At 37.2% G+C, this 26111-nt stretch overlaps 5 protein-coding genes across 7 annotated transcripts; 3 read left to right on the top strand and 2 right to left on the bottom strand.

The window, feature by feature from the left end:
- Positions 1–1169: 1169 nt before the first annotated feature.
- Positions 1170–2062, bottom strand: LOC106405416 (protein indeterminate-domain 6, chloroplastic-like). The gene is made up of 2 exons (XM_048761485.1): positions 2002–2062; positions 1170–1797 (listed from the first exon to the last, which is right to left on the bottom strand). The coding sequence occupies exon 2, from the start codon at positions 1774–1776 to the stop codon at positions 1366–1368; it is 411 nt and encodes a 136-aa protein (XP_048617442.1). The 5' UTR covers positions 1777–1797; positions 2002–2062; the 3' UTR covers positions 1170–1365.
- Positions 2063–4233: 2171 nt separating this feature from the next.
- On the top strand, positions 4234–8491 carry LOC106402420 (pentatricopeptide repeat-containing protein At1g76280-like). 2 transcript variants are annotated; one of them, XM_013843152.3, is made up of 12 exons: positions 4234–4403; positions 4491–4545; positions 4640–4709; positions 4813–4888; positions 4961–5154; positions 5244–5351; positions 5429–5611; positions 6030–6605; positions 6675–6848; positions 6919–7146; positions 7262–7387; positions 7476–8491. In XM_013843152.3, exons 2-12 carry the CDS (start codon positions 4532–4534, stop codon positions 8175–8177), a joined length of 2451 nt encoding a protein of 816 aa, XP_013698606.1. In that variant the 5' UTR covers positions 4234–4403; positions 4491–4531; the 3' UTR covers positions 8178–8491. The 2 variants fall into 2 exon arrangements, with proteins under 2 accessions (XP_013698606.1, XP_048617441.1); XM_048761484.1 differs by having other exon boundaries at positions 4235–4384.
- Positions 8492–9130: 639 nt separating this feature from the next.
- On the top strand, positions 9131–12195 carry BNAC06G36980D (O-fucosyltransferase 16). Of its 2 annotated transcripts, none has more exons than XM_013846931.3 (10): positions 9131–9508; positions 9593–9652; positions 9736–9826; positions 9933–10009; positions 10109–10197; positions 10279–10462; positions 10598–10779; positions 10848–10950; positions 11021–11352; positions 11434–12195. In XM_013846931.3, the coding sequence occupies exons 1-10, from the start codon at positions 9341–9343 to the stop codon at positions 11897–11899; spliced, it is 1752 nt and encodes a 583-aa protein (XP_013702385.2). In that variant the 5' UTR covers positions 9131–9340; the 3' UTR covers positions 11900–12195. The 2 variants fall into 2 exon arrangements, with proteins under 2 accessions (XP_013702385.2, XP_013702384.2); XM_013846930.3 differs by having other exon boundaries at positions 9590–9652.
- On the bottom strand, positions 12099–14775 carry LOC106406305 (WD repeat-containing protein DWA2). The gene is made up of 12 exons (XM_013846932.3): positions 14583–14775; positions 14441–14524; positions 14244–14376; positions 13905–14016; positions 13577–13804; positions 13364–13433; positions 13196–13284; positions 13033–13078; positions 12755–12825; positions 12602–12675; positions 12456–12514; positions 12099–12371 (listed from the first exon to the last, which is right to left on the bottom strand). Exons 1-12 carry the CDS (start codon positions 14625–14627, stop codon positions 12330–12332), a joined length of 1053 nt encoding a protein of 350 aa, XP_013702386.1. The 5' UTR covers positions 14628–14775; the 3' UTR covers positions 12099–12329.
- Positions 14776–20469: 5694 nt separating this feature from the next.
- Positions 20470–24806, top strand: BNAC06G36960D. Its single transcript, XM_013845537.3, has 2 exons — positions 20470–21191; positions 23700–24806. Exons 1-2 carry the CDS (start codon positions 20670–20672, stop codon positions 24471–24473), a joined length of 1296 nt encoding a protein of 431 aa, XP_013700991.1. The 5' UTR covers positions 20470–20669; the 3' UTR covers positions 24474–24806.
- Positions 24807–26111: the final 1305 nt, after the last annotated feature.

Raw genomic sequence — 26111 nt, 5'->3', positions numbered from 1 at the left:
TTATATATGTAATAGTTACTGATTTTTAATTATTCAATATATATTTATTATTTTATAACATGTAAAAATAGATAACATATAAAATTAAGTTGATATATTATGTTCATCAAGGCACAAGTATTAACCTAGCTAGTTTTGTGTGTTTTGGGGTTCTACACACTTCAGTAAATCATTTGCAGTACCAGATTTAACTTCAGTCTATTACTAAATTTGTTTGTTATTATAACTAAGATTTATATTTTGTTGAAATTGGTTTGAGTCAATTAGGAAATGAAACATCACTTATGCATAGAAAATTGAATACATTCAACTTTGTGAAACAAAATAAAATCTTTAAACATACATATTCAAGAAACTGATGGAGCATAATTAACAAAGTATCATGCCCTAGTGTATGTATACGTACATTTATTAAATAACTAGAATATCACATGTATAATATTTATTTCTGAGACTGAATTCCATATTAATCTCGGTCATATTGGAATTTTACAGATTAAATTTACTAAGAGCTATATCAGAGCAAGAAGAGATAACTGCTGTTGTTTAAGGATCAGCTGAAGAGAGAGAGTAGCATGGGATCTGCCGTTCTTCAGTGGGATGATCATTATTTTCCAATTTATTATTTTCTTATCGTTACATTTAAGATAACAAAAGAGTATGATTTGTCCATTGAAAATATCAAATTGAAGATGTTAGCTTATTCATTAACAGTATATTAATCTGATTTGGTATGCGTAGGAAATGTCTAAATGTAAAAGCCCATTGTTAGTTAAGTTATACATCATCTAAAACAAGTTAAACAACATATTTATTTTGTCTCATGATATTTGGTTCTCCGGCCAATCAGTGGGTTTCTTAATCTAACTTAAACGTCGAATAACCGTTGAAACGTCACTCACATTCCAATTGACCGAGATTACTTGCTACAGATAGTGTTGAATATATTGATAATGGGGATGGTGGTTGTTCTTGTTCTCGAAAAGGAACCGAGGTTACTTGTCACATCATCTAAATGTTTTTCGCCTTCAATATTTCACAATAAATGTTTCTCGTCCTCTTCTTCTACGTGAACTCAAAAAAAATTATTTGTTTCTGGGCTTGAAATTACTTGTCACACTATAGTTTTAATGTACTCTCATTTGATATGATCAATAATACGAGCAACATCATTGAAAACGGAAATTATCAAAAGGAAACAAACATTATTACCAAGAAAGAAGATACATAGTTTAAATAGAAAAGATGGTATAAACAAGCTTAGATATAACTTTATTTTGCAAACATTTTTACGCTTATAGCATTACTCGCATTTCCACTTCTACTCACTTTTGTCTCCTTTATGGATTGTGGGGTTCTCACCTGTTAAAAGTCTCGAATCTGTTCTTGTGTAAATTCTTTGCCGCACAATTCGCATATGCCCGCCGCTAAGAACGTCCTTGGACGTAACGCTACCACTTCAGCATTTGGGTCGTGGCAACGGTGGGGCGACGGAACAGCAACGGGGTTGGGTTGTCGGGTCGACGTCACCGCAGGCTCTTCACGGTTAGGGTTGTTTGCTCCAGTGGTGGCGTCGGAGTTGGGTTGTTGGGTCGACGTCACCGCAGGCTCTTCACGGTTAGGGTTGTTTGGTCCAGTGGTGGCGTCGGAGTTGGGTTGTTGGGTCGACGTCACCGTAGGCTCTTCACGGTTAGGGTTGTTTGCTCCAGTGGTGACGCCGTTGGGGAGGGAAGACGGAGGGGAGGATGATGAAGTTGAGCTTCGCGGTGAAGACATCTTCTCAAGGTCTGCTTTTTGCTTAATCAACAAAGATCCATTAATTAAATACTTTAAAAATGAAAGAGAAAATAGAAATATATAAAATATGATTTTAGAAGAAAACTAAAGCAAATAATAACATGAAGTAACCATAGAGATTGTGAACGTAAAAAGAAGAAAAAAAAAATACAACTACAAGACATTAACAGAACAAAGAGACCAAATATTGGCAAATACATATACCTCAAAGAAAGAAAATTGTATGGCTTTGTTTATCTCTCTTGCTTTGTTGCTCTGCTCTTTTAATGATAGGAACTGAAGTCTTGTAGATTCTCAATATATATAGCTGCATTTTTTTAATTTCCCTAATTTTCTTTTTAAATAATATTCTTAGACGTTTCTATAATTGTTTCTTCCATGGTTGTTGCTAGCTAGTTGTTGTAGCTTCTTGCCATTTCCTCATGGTCATATTGACTCATTGGTCAGCTACTAATCAACACTAAACCAGAGAGAAATTTAAATACCGAACTAGAATTAAAAAGAGGATAAATGTAAACGGGCTAACTTCGGTCAACATGTCAACAACAACGTCCCATTAACTGCTAATGGTGTGTTTGATAAACCTGAGATGAGTTTCGTTAGTTCTCTTCTCTTTGACATGTTCGCATGCATCTCTTTGTGCAGATTGCTAGAACCAGAGACTGAGATCGATACATAAGTAAACATTACTGAAAACGAGTTGTGTCTAATCGAAGATGAAAGTTGAAAACTTGTGCTTACAGGTTTTATTACAACTTTTATCGGTCATGCATTTTTGGGAGAATTATTAAAGTAGGTTACATCTTATTATTATATCTACCAAATACTCCACAACTTAAACCATACATTATAATTCCTAAAATTTATAAATTTACTCTAAATTTCTAATAGAATGTTCAGTTTTCTTACTATTCAACTTCAATTTTATTTAAGACTTCTTTTTCATTTTTCAGTTATCTTTTTATAAAAACTTTTTAATATAAATACTAATTATGTAGCTAATTTAGTGTCTATTTTTTCCTTTCCTTTTTTGGAAAAAACTTAGTTTCTAAGCTTGTTGAATAAAATAATTAAGTTACATTTCAACGCTAATAAGCCGATCATGGATAGAAGTTAATACATCATTGGGTTAATATCTGACGAAGTTTGGTAAATTTAAGTACCAATTGATAGAACAAAGTTATTAGTTATGTTCATTTTTAGATTATGGACTACAAAAAAAAAAAAAATCTGGGCTTGAAATTACTTTTCACACTATAGTTTATATGTATTCTCATTTGATGTGATCAATTATATGAACACCATCATTGCCAACGGAAATTATCAAAGTAAACAAATATTATTGAAAGAAACTAATAGAAAGACGGTAACATAGTTTTAAATAGAAAAGATGGTAATATCATGGTATCACAAGTCTTAGAGATAGTTTTTGCAGACAGATGTGAACATCGTAACGCTTACTAGCATTACTCGCATTTCCACTTCTCCTCAGTTTTATCTCCTAAATGGATTATTGTAGTGTCCACTCCTGTGAATATTTCGATTCTCTTCATTTGTAAATCTTTCGCCGCACACTTCACATCTGAATTGCGTCTCCATGAACGCATCCGTGAACTTCCTTGGACGTAACGCTATCACTTTAGCAAGGCTGTGGCGATGGTGGTGCAACGGATCAGCAACGGAGCTGGATTGTTGGGTCGACGTCATCACCGTCTCTTCACGGTTAACGTTGTTTTCTCCGGTGGTGGCGCCGTCGGGGAGGGAAGATTGAGTGGAGGATGATGAATTTGTGTTCTTGACATCTTGTGCGGTGAAGACAACTCCTCAGTGTCTGCGTTTGCTTAATCAATCCATTAATAAAATAATTTAAAAACGAGAGAGAATATATAAATGAAATATGATTAAGAAGATAACTGAAGCGAATAATAAGAAGAACATAGAGATTTAGGACATGAAAAATATATAACTACAAGACATTAACCAGACCAAAAAAACAAACAAATATTGGCAGATATACGCATATCCAAATACAAATACCTCAAAGAAAAAAAAATTGTATGGCTTTGTTTTTTCTTTCGTGATTTGTTGCTGTGCTCTTTTAATAATTGGAACTGAGTCTTGCAGATTGTCAATATATATAGCTGCAGTTTTTTTTTTACTTTCCCTAATTTATTTTATTTAAATTATTCTTATATGTTTCTATAACGCTGCTTCCATGGTTGTTGCTAGCTAGTTAGTTGTAGCTTCTAGCCATTCCTCATGGTCATGGCCATTGACTCATTGGTCAGCTAGTAACCAAAACAAAACCAGGAGAGAATTAAAAAGAGGATAAATGTAAATGGGCTAGCTTTAGACAACATTACTGAAATGTAAATGGGCTAACTTCAGATAAAGGCCCATTAACTGCTTTTTTCGTGTTTTTGATAAAACCTGAAATGAGTTTCTTCGTTTGCTCTCTTCTCTTTGACATTGTTAGAACCAGAGAGTGAGATCGATACAAAAAGCAAACATTACTGAAATTGAGTTGTGTCTCCTAATCGAAGACGAAAGTTGAAAACTTTTGCTAACGGGTTTTAAGTTTCGTGAAGGAAGTCTTCGATCATTTCGTATGTTTTCTGTCGATCTCAAGGAGTTTTGATGAACCCAATTGCTCCCGTTTGTGATATTAATTCGTAAAGTTTTGATCTTTGCAGATTTTAGCTGTGATATAATCGTAAAGTTTTGATCTTTGGCAATGTACAGAGCTCTGTAAGTTGTTTTGGCGAATTGGGTTTAGTGTTGACTATCATCACTACTTCAATGAATGTTGATTGAGTTTGATTCTTGTTTTTGTGCAATGTAGATGGCGTTCTCCATTGAGATTTATCGTGAGCTCCTCCTCGTCGTCTAAGTTTAGACCAACCTTATCTCGGGTTAGTTACACGTTCCTTGTTATGCTTTTGAGATTTGTTTAATGGTTAGTGTTTTTTTTTTTAATAGATTGTAATTTGATTTACATGGGTGGTTTGACTTTAGGAACTGGGAAGAAGTGGAATTGATAATGGTGGCTCTGGTGGTTGTTCTTGTTCTCGTAGTGTCACGACATTGATAGGTATGTCTTACTATCATCCCTTTTATGTTCTGTTTCCTCTCTCTCTTATTGATCTAATGCTTCCATGTGCAGGTAATGAATTTATTCAATGCCAAGATGAGTCAACGAGGAAGGTTTTACAAGAGAAGATTATTGACGCACTTCGCTCTGGAGAGAGGCCTGGAGCTTCTGCTCTACTTTCAAAGCTAATACATGGAAACAATCCACTTAGTGCCGATGATTTTCACGGCGTTCTTAAGTATTGTGCCCGATCACCTGACCCTGTGGTATAAGTTTATAAAGCATCGGTTAGGCTTGTTCTTTTGGTGAATGATTACACTATTCGGATCTGAAGGCAGTTATTTGTATCCTGCAGTTTGTCATGGAGACTTACAGTGCAATGTGTAAGAATGAAATCAATCTTGACAGCAGATCTTTGTTGTTCATAGTACAAGCTCTTTGTAATGGGGGACACTTGGATAAGGTAATAAATATTCTAAATCCAGTATCCAAGTAGAATCCATACATGCCCTCATCTAATAACACTCTATAATTGTTCAGGCGTCAGAGTTTATTCAGGCTTTAGGGGGAAATGATAGCATCTCTCCTCTTTTGCCTGTGTATAACTATTTTCTTGGAGCCTGTGTCAAAACGAGAAACGGGAATTACGCTAGTAGATGTTTGGAGTTGATGGATCAAAGGAGAGTAGGGAAGAATGAGATAACATATGCAGCACTTCTCAAGGTTAGTCAAGAACATATCTTACCGAATTGGACCCGAAAGGATATTAGCCGGTTTCTAACTTTGCTACGCAAACGGAAAACCGAAATAACCAAACAAAACCGAACCGAATTTTGTAAATAACTGAACGGTGGTTCCTAAATCTGAGAAACCAAATTTATTTAGGATATTAGTCGGTTCCCAACTTTGCTATTCGAACCGAAAACCAAAGTAACTAAACCAAAGTTTGTAAATAAACGAACGGTTCCTAAGTTTCTAGAACCGAAAAATTGAAAACCGAATTATCCAAACCAAAACCGAACCGAAAACTGAATGCCCATGCGTACTTCAAGGCCCATTCATTGTGTCCCATATTATTCTCAGAGATTTCATTTGCATTGATTTTACTTTTCTTTGTTATCTGATTAAATATTATTTTCAGCTTGCAGTTCTTCAGCGCAATCTACCGTCTGTCAATGAAATACTGAAGCACTATGTGGACCACTATAGTCTGAGTATACTCTCGCTCAGAAAATTCATATGGTCCTTTACGAGGTTGGGTGATTTGAAATCAGCTTATGAATTACTGCAACACATGGTGGCTCTAGCTTCAAGAGGAGAGCTCTTTGTCAAATTCAAAAGCGGAAAATTGCACTCCACGAGACTAGATATCCCTATACCATCAAGTACTCAGACGAGATCAGAGAAAGTTGCTTTAGGAGGAGTAAATGATCACACGGTTTCTCTAATGGTGGATGCTCATGGAAAGAGCAATGGCATTGAGTCTTCTAACGTGGTTTTGCCGAAAGGTCAGAGTAACAACATCCCTGCAACTAGGATCCTCAGGTGGTCGTTCAACGATGTGATTCACGCATGTGGACAATCTAAAAACTCTGAGCTAGCGGAGCAGCTGATGCTTCAGATGCAGAATCTTGGGTTGGTACCGTCGAGTCACACGTATGATGGTTTCATTAGAGCTGTTGCGTTTCCAGGAGCATACGAATATGGGATGACACTGGTAAGTGTTTATGTAATGTTCAATCCACATCTCTTTTCTTTATAATAATTTTTTTAATCTCTACTGCAGTTGAAAGTAATGCAGCAGCAGAATCTGAAACCATATAACTCAACTCTCGCTACGGTTTCAGCGTATTGCAGTAAGGCCTTTCAAGTTGATTTAGCTGAACATCTACTGGATCAAGTGTCTGAGTGCTCGTATGCGTATCCTTTCAATAATCTTCTTGCTGCGTGTGACTCCTTGGTTAGTTACCTTCGATACCTTGGTTTACCTAAGTCACTGTGAGTTACAGTTTCTTACTAATGTTTTGTAGGACCAACCAGAGCGTGCTGTCCGAGTATTGGCTAGGATGAAACAGCTGAATCTGCGTCCTGACATGAGGACTTATGAACTGCTCTTTTCATTATTTGGTAATGTGAATGCACCGTATGAAGAAGGCAACATGCTGTCACAAGTGGACTGTTGCAAAAGAATAAACGCTATAGAAATGGATATGGTGAGAAATGGTCTTCAGCACAGTCCTATCTCAACTCGGAACGTGGTTAGTTTCTGCTCCTTAATCTATTCGAATCAGATGTAATGTTATCTAGTTAAACTGCAGCTGAAAAACACCTTTAGAGGCGATACTATCAATCTTTACTTTGTCCTTGTTTTAGCTGAGAGCCCTCGGAGCTGAAGGTATGGTGAACGAGATGATCCGGCGCCTGCAAAGAGCTGAGAATATGTATCTAGAGACGCCTACATACAACATAGTGCTTCAATCACTTCTTGAGGCAAATGAAGTAAGTTTTTCATTGCACACCAACACACACATATAGCGTTTACACAATATTGATTGGTTATTATTATTCTTAAAAATGACATATGCAGACTAACATGGTGATCAAAATATTCAAAGGGATGAAAGCATGTGGCTACCCTGCAGACGCCGCTACCTACAACATAATGATTGATTGTTGCAGCATCATTCATTCTTACAAATCAGCTTGTGCCTTAGTCTCCATGATGATCCGTGACGGGTTTTCTCCAAAAGCGGTCACGTTTACTGCTCTAATGAAGATTTTGTTGAACGATGAGAGTTTCGAGGAGGCGCTCAATCTCTTGGACCAAGCTGCATCGGAAGGGATACACCTCGATGTCTTATCATACAACACCGTTCTGCGTAAAGCGTTTGAGAAGGGAATGATCGACGTGGTTGAGTACATAGTGGAGCAAATGCGCAGAGAGAAAGTGAATCCAGACCCATCGACATGCCATTTTGTATTCAACTGTTACGTGGAGAAAGGGTATCACACGACGGGGATAGAAGCGTTGAATGTTCTGAGCCTAAGAATGCTCGGCGGAGAAGTGAAAGAGAGTCTTCAGGAGAAGAAGACAGAGCTTGAGGAAAGTTTTGTCACGAGTGAAGACCCTGAAGCTGAGACGAAGATTATTGAGCTGTTTAGAGACTCGCGGGAGCATCTTGCAGCTGCGCTTTTGAATCTAAGGTGGTGCTCGATGCTCGGGGTGAGGGTTATATGGTCGGAAGAGCAAAGTCCATGGGCTAAAGGACTATCTAACAAGTATGGTTAGTAGGTGGCTTTTTCGTCTCTACATCTGTTGATTCTCTGTTCACAAACTGGTGAGTCTAGCCGGTTCATTGTGAACAGTTTGATGAGATGAGTCTGCACGGCGATTAGAAGCATCTTTAGTCGTTTGCAATACAAACCACCTAACAACTAAGGTGGTGGTCTGAGTTTTTATTTTTTGTTTGCTGACGTCTTTCTATAAAACAGTTTAGTAAACCAAACCGGTGATGCATAATTGATTTGAAATTTTAAATCATAGATGAAAGAGCTGTAAACTTTATCAATTTTTTAAAAAAAAAAATTATTCGCTTAAGACAATTTTCAGTGTACTTTTTTAAATCATGGATGAAAGAGCTGTAAACTATATATCAATGTTTTAATTTTATTTGCTTAAAACAATTTTTACTGTATTTCTTTTTAAATAGATAAATTTTATAATAGAAATAAAGTTACTATAGTATATATTTAATACAACATTTCTTAAAATATAAAATATAAATATTTTTTTTTTAAAAAGAGAAAAAATAAAAAATTTAGTTTTGACTATGAATGTTATTATAGGGATAAATATCAATGGGTTGGAAATGTTTTAACAAAAATAATACTCCCTCCGTTTTATATTATTTGGTATTTTAGAATTCAAATTTTGTTTCATTTTAAATGTCATTTTATGTTTTCAATGCAAAATTTAATAGTAATATTTTTATTATATTTTTCGATTGGTTACAATATGGTTAGGTGTATATGTAATAATACTTTTATTTAGGAAATATGCAAAATTAAATGTTTTTTTAATTTGTGTGCATAAACCTAAAACGACAATTAAACTGAAACGGAAGAAGTATAATTTTTACAGCCTGATATTCTCTAATCTCTACAAGTCTCAAGCGATTTTTAAATAATTTTTTTAAATCAAAACATTCATTGTTTAACTAACTAAAATATTTTGATGTGAAGAAGTAAATATTCAATTTATTTGTGAACAGGTAAATAAATATTTACACTCACACAAGACCGTAGTATCTCTCTCTCTAGACAAATCTCTCTCTCTCTCTCTCTCTCGTTGTCGCTCGTGATCGAAAGAAAGCATGATTCGTGATTCTGAAACATTCTGATTCTTTATTACACGTTTCGATTCCCAATCTCTCCCTAGGCGCGGCGGCCGTCATGAGTTTCCAGCGGCGGCGCTACCCTTACTACAACCGTCTCCGCCGCCTCCTCCCTCTCGTCTTCGCCGTCTCCTTGTCTCTCCTCGTCCTCTTCGCCTTCCTCTCATTCCTCGCTCCCCATCCTGGAGATTCCGATCGCCTCCCACCTCGCGTTCGCCACACATCTGTACTCTCTCTCTCTCTCTCTCGCTCTATAAATCTCTCACCTTTTGATCCCTTCTGATACGATGTCGTTTTCTTACTGAAGCAGATCAACATTGGAGGAGGCAGTGGCAGTGATTCGATCAAATCAGCAGCTTTCCGAGTCCCGGTTAGTGGGTTTATTCTTCTTCCTTTAAAGTTCAAAGCTTTCGACTTTGTGAAAAATGGCTTAGATCTTGTGTGTGTTTACAGAGAGATGGAGGCAGATCAGATCGTGATGTCTGGCGTTCACGAAACGCTGAGTTCTTCTGCGGATGCAGCAATGCTAGCACCAAGTTCCCAAGTGTGTAACGCTCTTTATTATTCATTTGTTGTGTCATTGATCTTACCAAAGTTGGAAACTTTAAGCTACTGAATCAGGCTTTTGACTTTTAGTTATCTCTTTGCAGATTCGAAAGCAGTGACGAGAAATGATCGATACTTGGCAATCGCCACCAGTGGTGGCTTGAACCAACAACGAACTGGAGTTAGTTCTATTCTCCTTCTTTGGCTTTATACTTTATATATCTCATTTGATTGTCACATTGGATTATATAGCACCTTGTTCTGACGTGTCTTTGAACAGATTGTAGATGCTGTTGTTGCGGCAAGGATTCTAAACGCCACTCTTGTGGTTCCAAAGTTAGACCAGAAGTCTTACTGGAAGGATGCCAGGTCGGCACCAGACTAATCATTCATATTTTTTTCACTCCCAAAAGGGAAAATGACTTAGTAACGTTGTGCGTTTGTCTGCAGTGACTTCTCGCATATCTTTGATGTTGATTGGTTTGTGTCGTTTCTGTCTGACGACGTTAGAGTTGTAAAGCAGCTTCCGCAGAAAGGAGGGAGACCATGGAGTCCAAGTAGAATGCGTGTCCCACGGAAATGTAACGAGAGATGCTATATTAATCGGGTTCTACCTGTTCTTCACAAAAGGCATGTAAGTTTCCTTCTTCCCTGAAGCTCTCTTTTTTTATTGCATTGTTTGATGCATTTTGTACTCATGGAGAATTGGTGTTGTCTTATGAACAAGTATCTTGCTGTAGGCTTATTTTTTTTCTGTATTATGCTTCAGGCAGTTCAACTGAATAAGTTTGATTATAGACTTTCAAACAAGTTGAGCGACGAGTTGCAGAAGCTAAGATGTAGAGTAAATTACCATGCTCTTAAGTTCACTGATCCGATACTTAAAATGGGTAATGAATTGGTCCGGCGCATGCGACTGAGGAGCAAACACTTCATCGCTTTACATCTAAGGTACCACCACCTTTCACCTTTAAATCTAAAAGAATATTTTGACGCAAGTGATAATGGCTTTGTGGCAGGTTTGAGCCTGACATGCTTGCTTTCTCTGGATGCTATTACGGTGGTGGTGATAAAGAAAGGAGAGAGCTTGCAGCAATCAGAAGAAGATGGAAAACATTACATGTAATGTCCTATTCATTAACATTCACTTCATTGTATGTTAAAAAAGCTAATTTTGCAACTTTGTTTGCAGATTAACAACCCGGAGAAGCAAAGGCGACAAGGAAGGTGTCCACTCACTCCAGAAGAAGTCGGACTAATGCTCAGAGCTTTGGGATACGGCAGTGATGTTCATATATACGTCGCGTCTGGTGAAGTATACGGAGGAGAAGAGTCTTTGGCTCCTCTGAAAGCACTCTTTCCACACTTTTACTCAAAAGACACTATCGCTACAAAGGAAGAGCTAGAGCCTTTTGCTTCATACTCTTCGAGAATGGCTGCGCTAGACTTCCTCGTGTGTGATGAGAGCGACGTGTTTGTAACCAACAACAATGGCAATATGGCTAAAATATTGGCTGGGAGGAGGTACTTAAAACATCATCATCTTCTTCTTCTTCTTCTTGGCTTTGATGGTGTTTGCAAAGTGTTTAAGCTTTGAATTTGCAGGAGATACTTTGGACATAAGCCCACGGTTAGACCAAACGCAAAGAAGCTTTACAGGCTGTTCCTGAACAAAGAGAACACGACTTGGGAGGAGTTTACCTCTAGGGTCCGTTCGTTTCAGAGAGGGTTCATGGGAGAGCCAAAGGAAGTAAGAGCTGGAAGAGGCGAGTTTCACGAGAACCCTTCCACGTGCATATGCGAAGACACAGAGGCCAAGGCAAAGGCGCAAATAGAATCTAGAAAGCTTGGAAAGAAAAACAAATCGACAAATAAAGACACAGCAGCAGCAGTAGTAACAGTACCTAATGATGGTCAAAGTGAAGAGGATGAGCCGGATTGGTCGGAGCCAGACTATGAGGAAGAGCAAAGTGATCTTCAAGACAGAGGATTGTACAATGGGACGAGTTTAGACTACGATGATCCATCTACCTCTGATGAGCCAGAGCTTGAAGAAATGCTATCAGACTAGTTACATCACATCATTACAACTGAATCTCTCATCTGCTTGGACACACTTCAGAGTGAATTTTTCCAACCTTGGGGTTAAAGCCTTTGTTGTAAGCATTTCTTATTGAATGTCTCGTGTACATAGAGCGTCCTTTGTTTCTCTAGGAAAGAGCCATTTTTGTTTTCAATCATACTTTAGCAATATCCTCCAGAATCAGGGGTTGGTTAGAGATGTAGCTTATATTAAAAGGAAAACAAAGTGGGCATATGTATCATTATGAGAAAGAATCTTATATAATAAAATTGAATTGTAGCAAATCTCTCTCTAGCTTGCGACTTGAGTGACAGGGATGACCAAAGACATCAGAAACAGGTTACAATAATAGTTCTTTGTTCTTCTTCTCAAAAACGTTCAAACATGATAATGCAGCTTCTTCTCAACCTGCATGTACCTATCTTCTCGGTAAGAAAGGCTTGACGGATTCGATCACAACCTAACAAAAGCATACACCAAAGTATATTAGTACATGATTTATTTTATTAATTCTCCAATGTTCTTTAGGTTCTTAGTTAAGTACCCTGCCGTCATATGACAATGATGCAAAAATCCAAGGCTCGCGAGAGCTCCAAGCGAGGCCTGTGGGAGCAATTATGTTAGTAGTCATGATCAACTTTCAATGGGAGTGTTTGAACTATGAACTCAGTGTGGTCCAAGAGCATTTACCATACACACTGTCTTCGTAGTCTGTATAAGAATTTAGCAACGGATTCACACGCTGACGCGATGCTTCTGCCGACCTGCAGAACATAGGCGTTGGAATAAAAGTTGGAAAAACTGCAAATGATTTGGGTGTGATGATGATAAAGAGAACTCTACCTTTCTGAGGCTTGATTCTCACTAGATGCCGAAGCAAACCACAAGTTTACAGCTGAGTCTGTTCCAACGCTCTGTGTTTGGTTAAACTTAATCAGAAACAACACTCTAAAAATATACAAAATTGTCCCTGAATCATCGAGTTGTAATGCTCAACAGGTAAAAGCATCATCCTAGTTAATCTAGAGCATTTCAGCTTGAAGCCTTTATAGTGACAATCACAGTTACAATATAGTTACTCCAATTGTGCTAAGAAGGTAAAGGTATGAGAAAACGAGTACCAGAATTAGCTCTTCATACTCAGGGTTACATCTGACAGCCCATGTCCTGTAATAATTGTCACATGAGAGACATTTCCAGGTCCAATGCATTAGGTTTATATTTACGTGAACCACAATCAAGAAAGGAAAAAGATTCCAGAAATGAGCATAGAGCTAAAGTTACCAGTGTGTATGACCAGGGAGCTCTTGCACAGGAACCTTAGCTTTCCGAAGATCCCAGATATGTATGCCAGATTCATCATCTGCAGTGACCTACACAACAGACACATAATACAAAAATCTGACAATATTTTTTATATATGTGCAGCTTGTATTTAGAGTCAGGTCTTACAAGTATATGTTCTCTCTTGGTGTTGTAATCAACATTACGTACATGAGCACGTTCAATTGAATTAACATTCCTGTAAACATGCAAACATATCAAACTCAAACATAAAGGTATCTGAATTTGGAACATACAAACTAAACATGACAGACTATTGATTAGGTGAAGCCGCTAGCTATGCAAGCAGGAATAGAGTATATAAAAAAAATGGTGACATACTTCATAGTCCTTAAGTCCCAGAACTGGATAGATGATTCAGAAGTCGCTGCCATAGAATTCACATCATGTGGATTCCACGCTCCACCAGATAAAGAATGCCGCATACCAGCCGTCTCCTTAGATACCACCTCAGCAATTTTCTTCGAAGAGTCTAAACTCCACAACACAAGGTTCTGCTCGTCCATGCTGATTAGCTTGTCCGATTTTCCAGAGGGACACCAAAGAACGCTGTTTCCACAAAGAGGGAAAAGAGATACGTTCATGAGAATGTGGATAAGAAAGTAACACGTTCTAGGACTCTTGGAGCTCACTCGGTAGATAAACTCACCAATTGATCTTACCAACATGTGCATCAAGGGAGGCAACACAGTCCAAAGTTGATGAATTTGACTGACCGTACGGCTCAGGAATCTGCCATATCGCTGCTCCAAATGACTCGCCTTTAAAACGGAAACAACATTGTAATAAGTCTCTTGACATTTGCCATATTGGACCGGATGAATCATGGTTCCATAAATTGACAAAGGGTCCTTTAAAAGTAACACACTTTCAAGTGCAAATGCATAGTCTACAATGTAAAGACAGTTCCTTTCCGCCTAAATTCCTAAAAATATGTTCTTTCAATCGCAAAGTCTTATCTTTTTAACTACTAATACGCTCAAATTACCGGAGGAGAAGACAGTAGAGAAGATGCGTTGATCAAAAGGGCAAGAAGCAAGGTCCCAAATCTCATTAGGATGCGAAAACAAACCCTCGCACACCAGCTCAGATCCACCAGATGACAGACGAAGCAGATGAACCTAACCAATCAGAAACTCTTCAGATCCGGATAAAGAGACAAATGCAATCTAAAAGATCCATCACCTCGTTCTCTTCTTTGAGGCTTAGTGTTCCAGTGAGGAAGCTGGTGTGATCCGTGTCTGCTTTCACATCCGATATACATCTCGCCTGCAAAAGCAACCATCAGAAGCTGTAGATTGAAGAGAGATCGAGATTGCGAAAGTACCTGATACTTTAAACCGTAACCGATACCAGATGATCCTCCTTGCATTGTGGCATCCACGCCTGAGCTGAGACAACGTTACAGATTCAGCAAGGGAAAGTCTCTTGACGACGATTTGCCGCTCTTTGACTCTGCTGGTTTCGAGCAGATGATCTTTAATGGGCCACTTTTAAGATTTTTAGGCCCATATAGAAGTTCACTTTAGTTAACAGGCTTGTCCAAATTGAATAGTTAATTATTTTATTATATGTAAATTTGTGTTGACAAAATTAGCGATTTACCCCCCCCCCCCCCTCCTTTTATCTGACAGAAGTTATTGAAATTTTATTAAGAAGAAGTTTGTTTAAATACAATAAATTAAATATATAAACATATATAACTATGGAGGTGTAAAAAATAATAATAAAATCATAGAAAAGTAAAGAAATTTATTTGGTTTCTATATTATGGCAGTGTGTTTAAGAACTCAAAGATCAATAAGAATTACTCTCTTATTAGCTTAAGAAAATCTCTCAAAACTTAAGCTCTCACACTATCTCTATCAAACTCATAAGTTCATGCCACAACTCAGCATCTTCTTATATAGAGATATCAAAAACCCTAAAACACATAAATAGCATATTTCATTTTCTCAATACTAATAGGATTAGTCTAACTTGGGCTTCAAGTTAACTTCAAGTTTATCTCTAACATTCACCCTCTTAAACTTGAAGTCTACTTTCTTCACTTCTTGAACTTCAATAAGATCTCGCATTTCCTTGAACTTAATTCTCCCAAGTGCCTTGGTTAGTATGTCCGCCTTTTGCTCGCTTCCAGGCACATGAAGAACCTCGATTTGTTCTTTCTCTACACATTCACGTATGAAGTGATATCGCTTGTGTATGTGCTTGCTTCGTCCATGGAATACTGGATTCTTTATCAATGCAATCGCCGACTTGTTATCAATGTAGACTGTTGTCTTCTGGTACGCTTGCTCGTTGACTTCCTCAAGTAACTCTTGGAGCCATATTGCTTGTTTAGCTGCTTCGGGGGCTGCCATGAACTCTGCTTCACAAGAGGAAAGAGCCACAGTCTCTTGTTTCATTGAACACCACGAGATTGGACAATCGTTTAGGTAGAAGATGTGTCCGGTGGTGCTTCTTCCATCATCTTCATCAATGTTGTGTCCACTGTCAACATAACCTGCTAGCTCTCTCTTGCCCGCCTTATCATACTTAAGACCGTGTGAGCACGTTCCTTTTACATACCGAAGTACTTGCTTGAGTGCTGCTGCATGAGACACCTTTGGTTCGTGCATATATCTACTCAACACGCCCACAGCATAAGATAGATCAGGTCGTGTATGAATAAGATACCGCAAGCAACCTATTTGTCTTCTGTACTCCTTCTCGTCGACTGGTTCTTCATCTCCAGCCATTGAAAGCTTCAGTCCCGAATCCATCGGAATAGTAACTGTGTTGCACTCAATCATCCCAGACTCCTCCAATATATTTCTTGCATATCGTTCTTGCACCAGTGTTATCCCTCCATCGGACTGGCAGACTTCAATGCCTAGATAGTAGGTTAATAATCCGAGATTACTCATATCAAACTGTGCTGACATCCCATGCTTAAACTCGTGAATCATGATTACACTCGATCCGGTGACCAAAAGGTCATCTACGTACACAGCTACCAGGAGTATATGCTCTTTCTCACGCTTACGGTATAGTGACGCTTCTTTTGAACACTTCACAAAGTTCATATCTCCAAGAACTTTATTCAACTTTTCATTCCATGCTCTCGGGGCCTGTTTCAAACCATAAAGTGCTTTGTTAAGTTTGTAAACCTTATGCTCACTCCCTTCTACTATGAAACCTTCTGGCTGTGTGACATAAACATCTTCTTTCAGGTCTCCATTGAGAAACGCGGTCTTGACGTCTAAGTGATGTATTTGCCATCCGTGAGATGCAGCTAGAGCAATGATGAAACAGACGGTTTCAATTCGAGCAACTGGAGCAAAAACCTCTTCAAAGTCGATCCCATGCCTTTGAATGAATCCTTTGGCAACAAGTCTTGATTTATGTTTGTTTATAGTACCATCGGAGTTGCGTTTGATCTTGAAGATCTACTAAATCCCATGTTCTGTTCTTGATGATTGATGATATCTCCTCTTCACATGCATCTCTCCACACTTTCTCTTCTACTGCAGTACTAAACTCCCACGGCTCCTCGTTTATCAATAGTAAAAGTCGTTCTCCTTCAGCCTCTGCTAAGTATACATAGTCGTCTAGATAACCCGGCCTTTTACTCACTCTCGTTGATCTTCTTAGCTCAACCATCTCTGTTGTATCATCTGCACTGTTATCAGGTAAGATAGGCACTGCACTTTGATCTTCGATGACTTCATCACTCTTGTCTTCTGTTTCATCTCTATCTTCATATTCCCTCACTCCTCTGTTTCCATATTCTCCATATGTGATCGTCAATGTGCCTGGTTCATCCCTTTGCGCTTCAGAACTCGATGACGTCCACTCCCATGTTTTCTTTTCATCAAAAACTACGTCCCTGCTCACTACCACCCTTTGACTGATAGGATCATACAGTCTGTAGGCTTTAGAGCCCGGTTCTGTCCCTAGGTGAATCAGGGTTCTTGATCTATCATCCAATTTCTTCGGAAAGGGTTTTTCTATTTTAGCATAGCACTTGCAACCAAAGATACGTAAGTGCTCTATGTTAGGTTTTCTTCCCTTTAAAACCTCGTATGGAGTTTGGTCTGTTAAAGCTTTTGTACCAACACGATTAATAAGATACGTCGCATGACGTACAGCCTCTCCCCACAGATGAAGCGGCAAAGATACATGCTTCAATAGACTTCTTGTCATCTCCAAAAGGGTTCTATTTCTTCTCTCAACGATCCCGTTTTGCTGTGGAGAGTATGGAGCAGTCAAATGCCTCACTATTCCTGATCTTTCACAAAACTCATTGAATTCTGTAGACGTGAACTCTCCTCCCCTATCGGTTCGAAAACATTTAATCTTCGCTTTTGTTTCGAGTTCCACAACCGCCTTGAACTTTTGAAACTTGTCAAATGCTTCTCCTTTTCCTTTTAGAAGGATGGACCACATGTACCTTGAATGATCATCGATAATGACAAGGATGTATATGTTTCTTGCTGTTGTTGGTGGAGAAATCGGACCACATAGGTCACCATGGATGAGCTCTAAGATGTGCTCTGCTCGATAGGTAGTGGACTGTGGAAACGGACGTCTGGTTTGTTTCCCAAGTAAACATGAAGTACATGTCTCTTTGTCAACCGTTAGCTTTGACAGCCCGACAACAAGTTCCTTCTTGACCATCCTTTTCAATGATTATGTTCCAATATGTCCAAGGCGTGCGTGCCACGTTGTTGCATCATCTTGTCCGATAACTTGAAAACACTCGGTCTCTATGATTTCCATGATAACCTTATACAAACGATTCTGCGATCGTTTAGCCTTAGTGATCAAGTTCCCTTCCTTGTCATGGAGAGTGAGATATTCTTCCTTCATACGGACGCCACATCCTGATTCAGTGGCCTGGCCAAGGCTTATAATGTTACTTTTAAGATCAGGGATGAAATACACATCAGCCAGGGTTTTTCGGTTTCCATTCTTGCAGCAGAACAAAATCGAACTTTTTCCTTTAATGTCGATTCTAGAGTCATCACCGAAGCATACTTTACCTGTGATGGTTTCATCGTAGTGTCGATTCCCCGTCATATGATTACTTGCGCCATTATCCAAGTACCATACGTTGTTTCCATTCGAGCATGCTTCGAACTCTTTTGCCTTCACGTTTCTTTCGTTGAGATATACAACTTCGTGCACCATCAATGCATCAGCCTCATGTGTATCATCGTTCTTATTTTCATACGCCTCTTGTAGTTTTAGTAACCTGTCCGGGCAGCTTGACGCAAAGTGCCCATTTTTATCACATCGAAAACAAGTAATCTTCGACATGTCAAGGTCTCTATATGATCTGCCTCGTCCTCGTCCTCCTCTATTATAGAAACGTCCACCTCGACCTTTGTTTCTATAATCTCCTTGGTAGTCACGGTTGTGCTGTGATTGCGACATCTCCATATTGGCATACATCAATTTCGATTGATTTTCTTGAACATCTTCCTCCTCTTCTTCACATACTCTTTCTTCATAAGCTTTTAACCTCCCGATAATGTCCTCAAAGCTAGTAGTTTTAAGATCCAAAACCTGTTCTAGGGAAGCAACTATATGTATATATTTCTTTCGCGGTAGGGATGAGAGAAATTTTTTAACCAGCTTCGTTTCCTCGATGTTTTCTCCTAGTGCACTGGATTTAGATGCTATTTCAGATAGCTTTCCGACAAAATTATCAATTGTATCGTTATCTTTCATCTTTAGGCGATCGAATTCAGCCATTAGAGTTTGAAGTCTGGCTTCTTTGACTCTGTCTGCTCCCATATGTCTTGCTTTTATTGCTTCCCATACCTTCTTTGCATTGTCCAAATCTCCGACCTGAAGAATAAGAGCTTCGGGTATGGATTGAAAGATCAACGCAATGGCCATGTCATTCTTCTCGGTTTCATTAGTGTCGAGTTCAATCACTTCCCAAGCTTTGTGTACTTTGAGCAAGATCTTCATTCGGATGGACCAAACTGTGTAATTTGTTGTAGTAAGCATTGGACAACTAATCGAAGATGTTCCTCCTTCTTTTCCTTTTGTTATCGCACCAGCAGAACTTGTCGTCGTGATGTCTCCCATATCGAAGAGGCTCTGATACCAAATATTATCGCAGTGTGTTTAAGAACTCAAAGATCAATAAGAATTACTCTCTTATTAGCTTAAGAAAATCTCTCAAAACTTAAGCTCTCACACGATCTCTATCAAACTCATAAGTTCATGCCACAACTCAGCATCTTCTTATATAGAGATATCAAAAACCCTAAAACACATAAATAGCATATTTCCTTTTCTCAATACTAATAGGATTAGTCTAACTTGGGCTTCAAGTTAACTTCAAGTTTATCTCTAACATTCTATAGGTAATGGAAAATAAATTTTATAAACAGCACCTGCAGCAAATTTGGAACCATGTTTGATACAATTCAAAGACATTTCTCAACTTACTCCAACCTGAGGTTTTAAAAGAAGTTCTTAGTATTTGAAATAAAAATTCACAAATTAAGAGAGAGAATAACATAAAAGTTCTTCTTTTACAATTTTTTAAGACAGGTTTATAACTCTAGAAGACAGTTTTTGTTCATATAACGTTTCATCAGCTTTTAGAAAACTAAAATTACGGCAGTGACAAAAAAAAAACTAAAATTACGGAATTCACAAACTAATGTAAACTAAAATTCACAAACTAATGTAGACATAATTTTTTTTTTTTTTTTGGAATATGAATAGGGCATAGTCAAAGGTACGAAGTATGAACGTTCACGACAGAAAATACTTTTCTTTCCCTCGTGTTAAATTAAAAAATAATACGTTTCTTGTCACCCAAACAACCCAGTTATTTTTACTCCACATCCTTCATTTTCTGTAACATGTTTTAAGATTAATCATTCATTAGTATATGGCAACAGACCCTATAATTAACCAACAGTCAGTCACACTACACATTTTTGTAAAACCTTCGACGAGGAGCTATGAAATTTAATCAAACGATTTTAATTAAGGGTTTAGGAAGACAAAAAAAGACAATTTTTTTTGGGTCAAAGACTGTTGTAATAACTTAAATCAAGTATTTAAAACATTTATTAGGCAACTGATGAAACTTGAAAATAAATAAATAAAACGATTTCATTTCCCATGTAACGTAATCAATACGTATAAATTTTATTAATTATCACATTTATATAGATATATAACTTAATAAATAAATAAAGAAAAAGAAGAAAACAATACCAAACCCACGCTGAAAGTTGATTTCACCTTCCACTCCAACGAACCAACGCCTCTCAGAATCAGTTCCAAGTTTATCTTCAAAAATATAAATCTCTCTCGGCGAACATTACGTGTGTTTAAAGAACTGACGGTGGTTACCTAGGGCTGCGATCACTCACGACGAAGATCCGTCGACGTCGCCATGTACGTTACCAGGAGAATCTCCGACGTTGATCGCCGTCTTCTCCTCGTCCTCGCAATCCCTTGTCTCTCCCTCCTCCTCTTACTCTCTCTATCCACACTCAATCTTGATCCTCCTCCCACTCTCGCGCCTCTCCGTAACCTAATCTACACTCATACCCTAACCGCCACCGCCGAAAACACCGGTTCCGACCCTCGCGACGTAACTCCGGCGGAGGAGATTGAAAACTCACGGTGTGGGAAGAGGGAGGAGTTGGTGAAGTCGAAGATGGCGGTGTGTTTGGTTGGAGGAGCGAGGCGGTTCGAGTTAACCGGACCGTCGATCATTGAGAAGATCCTTAGGGTTTATCCTAATGCTGATTTGTTTCTCAATAGTCCTCTTGATCATAACTCTTTCAAGCTACGGTTGCTCAAAGACTCGCCGAGGCTCGCGTGGGTTCGTATCTTCGAGCCTACGCCGATCAACGAGACTGAGTCTATGGTTCGAGTTCTCACACCCATGAATTCGCCTAATGGCATTAAGGTAAGATATAATTTTCTTACCTTTTTAAAAAGATTTACTTGATTTTTTATTAATTGCATGCTATATATTACATCACAAGTTAAATTTCGGAAAAATAAATAAATAAAAGGATAAGAAACTAGTCAAGAGAGGGGTCCGTTTAGCTGGAGAGGGTTAGGTTTGGTGTAACCGTTTCTTGGTACCTACGTTACTCATGTAGTCATGTCTATGAATGTTTTTTATGATGGGTTTGGTTTTGTTTGATATTTGGTGTTGTAACAATCTCACCAACTACTTTATTTTCTTCTTGGTAATTCTTGTATAACAAAATAGCGTTTTATAAATGTCATTTCAAATGGTTATAGATGACATTGGATGTATCATCTCCAATTGAAGCTTTCACGTGATTATGTTACAATAAATTTAATAAAAATAATGGAAAGAGAAGAGAGAGTTGAGATGAAGTCCTCATTTAGAGTAAATTCATTGATAAGTTTCTCATTTGAAGGTTCTTAAAAGAATATTATTTTAATTGATAAAAATAACTGATTAGTTTTGAATTGTCTTCAGTAAAAATAATCTAATCATAGTTTGCCAAATGGACAATGAGGTTCTCAGAACATATAATTTTAGAACTCTATCATGATCTTTCTCCTAGAGCAAGATCATGGACAATGAGGTTTTTGGACTAGAGCAACTTCAGCGAGGAGTTTTCTTCTTGGGGTTTTCAAAATATATATGTATGTCTTTATAAATATTTTGAGAGCTCCAAGGAGATAACTCCCCATTAGAGTTACTCTTCAAGTTACTATAGATTAAGGTTGAAATCCAGTTTACTATTTCTTGGTAATTGTCATCGTCTCGCAAGGTTTAGGTAGACTTCTAGTCTTGTAAAGTTGTAGACTTGTAGTCTAACTAGTCCGAGACTGAAATTCGCTTCTTAACCTTTTCTGGACCCACTTTCCCCGTAAATTAAGATCATGTAATTTACGTATACTATGGTTTGTGGAGAAAAATGTATTCTGATTTTCGTGGAAAATATACGTATATTTTTATTTATGGTAATAATTATTTTTGAAATGGTTAAATGCGTGGTGAAGGCTTCTAGTATGTTTTGGTTCCAAGCATGTATACTGTGTACATTGGTCAAAAACTTTGTACTACCTAGTGATAAATCCCCTATATATTATTCGTAAAACATTACAACTTCTTTTTGTATCCACATGTCATCACTAAGATGATTCTTAGAATTATTAGAGAAATAGGTTGGTCCATCTAATTATATAATAAACTTTTTATTAAACTAACCATAAATTCATTATTAATGTCATTTATTATTTCCTTAAATAAAGATTATTGAATTGCCTAATATGGATAAAGTATATATGACAATTAATGATTTTGAATAATAAAAATCTGATAAAAAAATGTATCTTCTATCAAATTTGTTTAATTTAAAACTATTAAAATAATTTTTTTAAAAACACAATAACCATATTATAAAAATTTAGATTTTCCTGTATATTTTATATTTGAATTTTAAAAAATGACTATAAATTAATAAAACTGTTAAAAGTCTCATATTCAAATTTTGCGATCCATAGTTTAAAATTTTTGTTATGACAAAATACAAATGATTACAAAATCATATAAATAAAAGTCTAATTTACTTAATCATTAAAATTTAAAATATATATGTATATATATCATTCTAAATTAAACTATAAACCATATTGAATAAATAAATATTTTAGTTTCAAAATTTACTTTGAATAATTTTTTTTGATAAAAGTTTTGAACTAACATTGATAATTTTTTTTAAATTATCAATTACTAAAATTATTAATCCCACAATGAAAATTTTGTTATCAGTAATTTAAAGTTTTTGCTATTAAAAATACACATGATAAAAAAACATATGAGTAGAAAGCATCATTTAAAAAAAATAGACATTAATATTAAAAATATACTATGTATGTTAATATCATTTAAATTTAATTACATATCCTATCAATTTTTTTAAAAAAAAATGTTTGGATTAATAAAATTGATTTATACGTTCGCACCAATTTAATTATATATGTAATAGTTACTGACTTTTAATTATTCAATATATATTTATTATTTCATAATATGTAAGAACATATAATACATAAAATAATTTATATATATAATGTTTATCCCGCGCAAGGCGCAGATCTTAATCTAGTCATATATTATTATCTATTCACATTTGCTTGATTTTGCATTACATTTTGGAAGTGATTATGTTATGTGACATACTTGCTCAATATAATATAAAATGAAAATAATTAATCTACATTTATTAGCTTTTAGCATCACTTAATCTGATCAAGTGTGCGCCTCGTGATTGTATTTTTTTATGTACTAGTAATTAGGGATTTAATTACGTACTACTATAGTATTTTATCATGTACTAGTATTGCGTATTTAATCAAGTGTGTGCCTAGTGATTGTATTATTTTATCCTGAGAATTTTTTCTCACCTGTGTTCTTTCTTGGCCTCAGGGCTTATTACAATACTTCAATCTCGTAGAAGGATGCCTCACGATGATAAAGGCATACCAAAACAAGAACAATTTCACATACGACTGGATAGTCCGGACCCGAGTCGACGGTTACTGGTCTGACACACTCGACCCTGACTACTTCATACCGGGTCAGTACCTAGTCCCACCTGGATCCTCCTACGGTGGCCTCAACGACCGCTTTGGCGTCGGCGATCTCAACACCTCAACGGTGGCTCTCTCTCGCCTCTCACTCATCCCCGACCTCGACTCGGCCGGTTTAACTAGCCTCAACTCCGAGTCCGCCTTCAAGGCCCAGCTCTCAACTCACCGTGTCCCTTACGTAACCAAACCTCTCCCTTTCTGCATCATGACCGACCGAACCTACGAGTTCCCTCCGTCTAGCTACGGAGTTCCCGTGGCTGCACTATCTAGCCGCGGACCATTGAACGGTGCCAAGTGCCGTCCGTGCACGGTCGCGTGCAGCGGCTCTTGCGTGGGGGAAGTAATGGGAAAGCTTAACAAAGAGTGGAGCTGGACGGAGTGGGAGAACGGGACGTTGAAGCTCTGCGACGCACATGGAGAGTGGGAGGAAGGTTGGGAGAAGATATTTGACGGAGTCGCCGGCGAAGAACTCGCACGTGCGAGGAAGCGAGTGGGAAGTTTGGATGCGAGGAGATGTGTGGAAGAGTTTGAAGAGATGAGAGGAATGGTCGCTAAATGGGAAGCTCCCGCCTCCGAACAGATCTGCATGTTGGGCCTGAAGCCCAAATAGAACATATCGTTTTTGGGTCCAACTTATTCGCTAACACTTTTCCCAAATTTTTAGTTGTTTTCACGGATTAAACCGTTGGAAACTATGTTCAGATTAATTTTGATGTTTGAAAATATAAAATCAAATGTTTTGCCCACACAAAATATATAAAATCAAGTGTTGAAATATATATACATACATACGCATATCCCCTATATATTAAAAGATAATCACTTTTAAAACTTACCTTAAAAGTTTATTGGCAAGGAATGCAACGTGGTGACGTGACTTAACGAGAAACTTTTATTTAATAAAACGCTTAGGTGTCATGCAGATAACTTTTCTCACCAAAACTGTGAATTTAACCTTCAGCTTCAAAACTGTGAATTTTCTCACGCATATACCATCTATCCTTTTCTCGACGAACACTTTTACGTGATAAACCTTCAGCTTTAAGTTTAATTAGTTGATTTATCAATCCTATCAATATAATATAACATCAATAAAGATTCCTTATTTCTCTATATGTTTCTGTTAAAAACGGTAACCCATATGATCTATCGCCATTAAGTCGACAGATCCGTAGAGACCACAAAGCGATGAAACTTTAGTAGGATGTCAAGTATTAATGAAAGAACCCTTTTCTCCCTACATGCTTTCATGCATTTAGCAGAACACTCACGTCTCATTGCTGAAAGAGGACATTGAAAATCTATTTATAGATAAATGTGTCGTACTCAGTTTTGTTACTGCTCGATGAGGTGCTCTCTGTTTCGAGAAGACTACTGAATCACTGTAAATCGTCTCGGCTTAGTGTATTAGTCTTCTCGAGCAAACAATATAAGCATGCGAGTGTCACCATCTTTATTGCCATGAGAGCTCTGAATTAGACGACCTTAAAGATGAGAAAAAACTTCCAGGAACGAACCACCAACAAGTCTCATGTGTTGGTCGCATCTGAAACAACCTTTATAATTTTGAGGGTCAAATAACCTTTAATTTCTTTTATTATGCAACTATGTTTTCTGAATTTAAAGGAGTTATACTTTTTTTTATTTCACACAGTTATTGTTTTGCTTATAATATGTTATTGATCCATTTTTTTCGATTTTATTTGTTAAACCCCTAAGTCCATAATTACTACAACGTGATAGACGAAATATATAAAAAAAAATATTTTCCAAAGCTTCTTTTCAAACTTGCAAACACCATATATCAAATTTTAATATTAGTGAACTCATTATAAAAAAGTCTCTAGCTTCGCTCTGATAACTATCATACTTTTAGTTCTATCTAACTATCGTTTAAAATATACCTTATGTTATACATAATCATAATATATAATTTCAACATTAATATAGACATTTTATCTCGTGCAAAGAGCGAGTTACTATCCAGTAAATATACTAAACCATGGTCAAAGACAATTGTTGCTAATATATAAGTTTTATCTTGATTTATAGAAGTAAATAAAACATTGCAGTATGAAATGTCTGTAAGGATAAGTGGCATTCGTTTTTTCGTGAAGTGGAAAATAAAAGTTTTGTTAAAATAAAAGTATATGGATTTAACAGTGGCAGTGTATTTTGGTTTTCTTCTAGCTAAATGATAATGGTAAAAGACTAAAAGTTGCACCGTTTGTCTCTTTGGCATTTTCGG

The sequence above is a fragment of the Brassica napus genome, chromosome C6 (genome assembly GCF_020379485.1).
Source record: "Brassica napus cultivar Da-Ae chromosome C6, Da-Ae, whole genome shotgun sequence".
Lineage (NCBI taxonomy): Eukaryota > Viridiplantae > Streptophyta > Magnoliopsida > Brassicales > Brassicaceae > Brassica > Brassica napus.
This window is presented reverse-complemented; position numbering and strand designations above follow the sequence as displayed.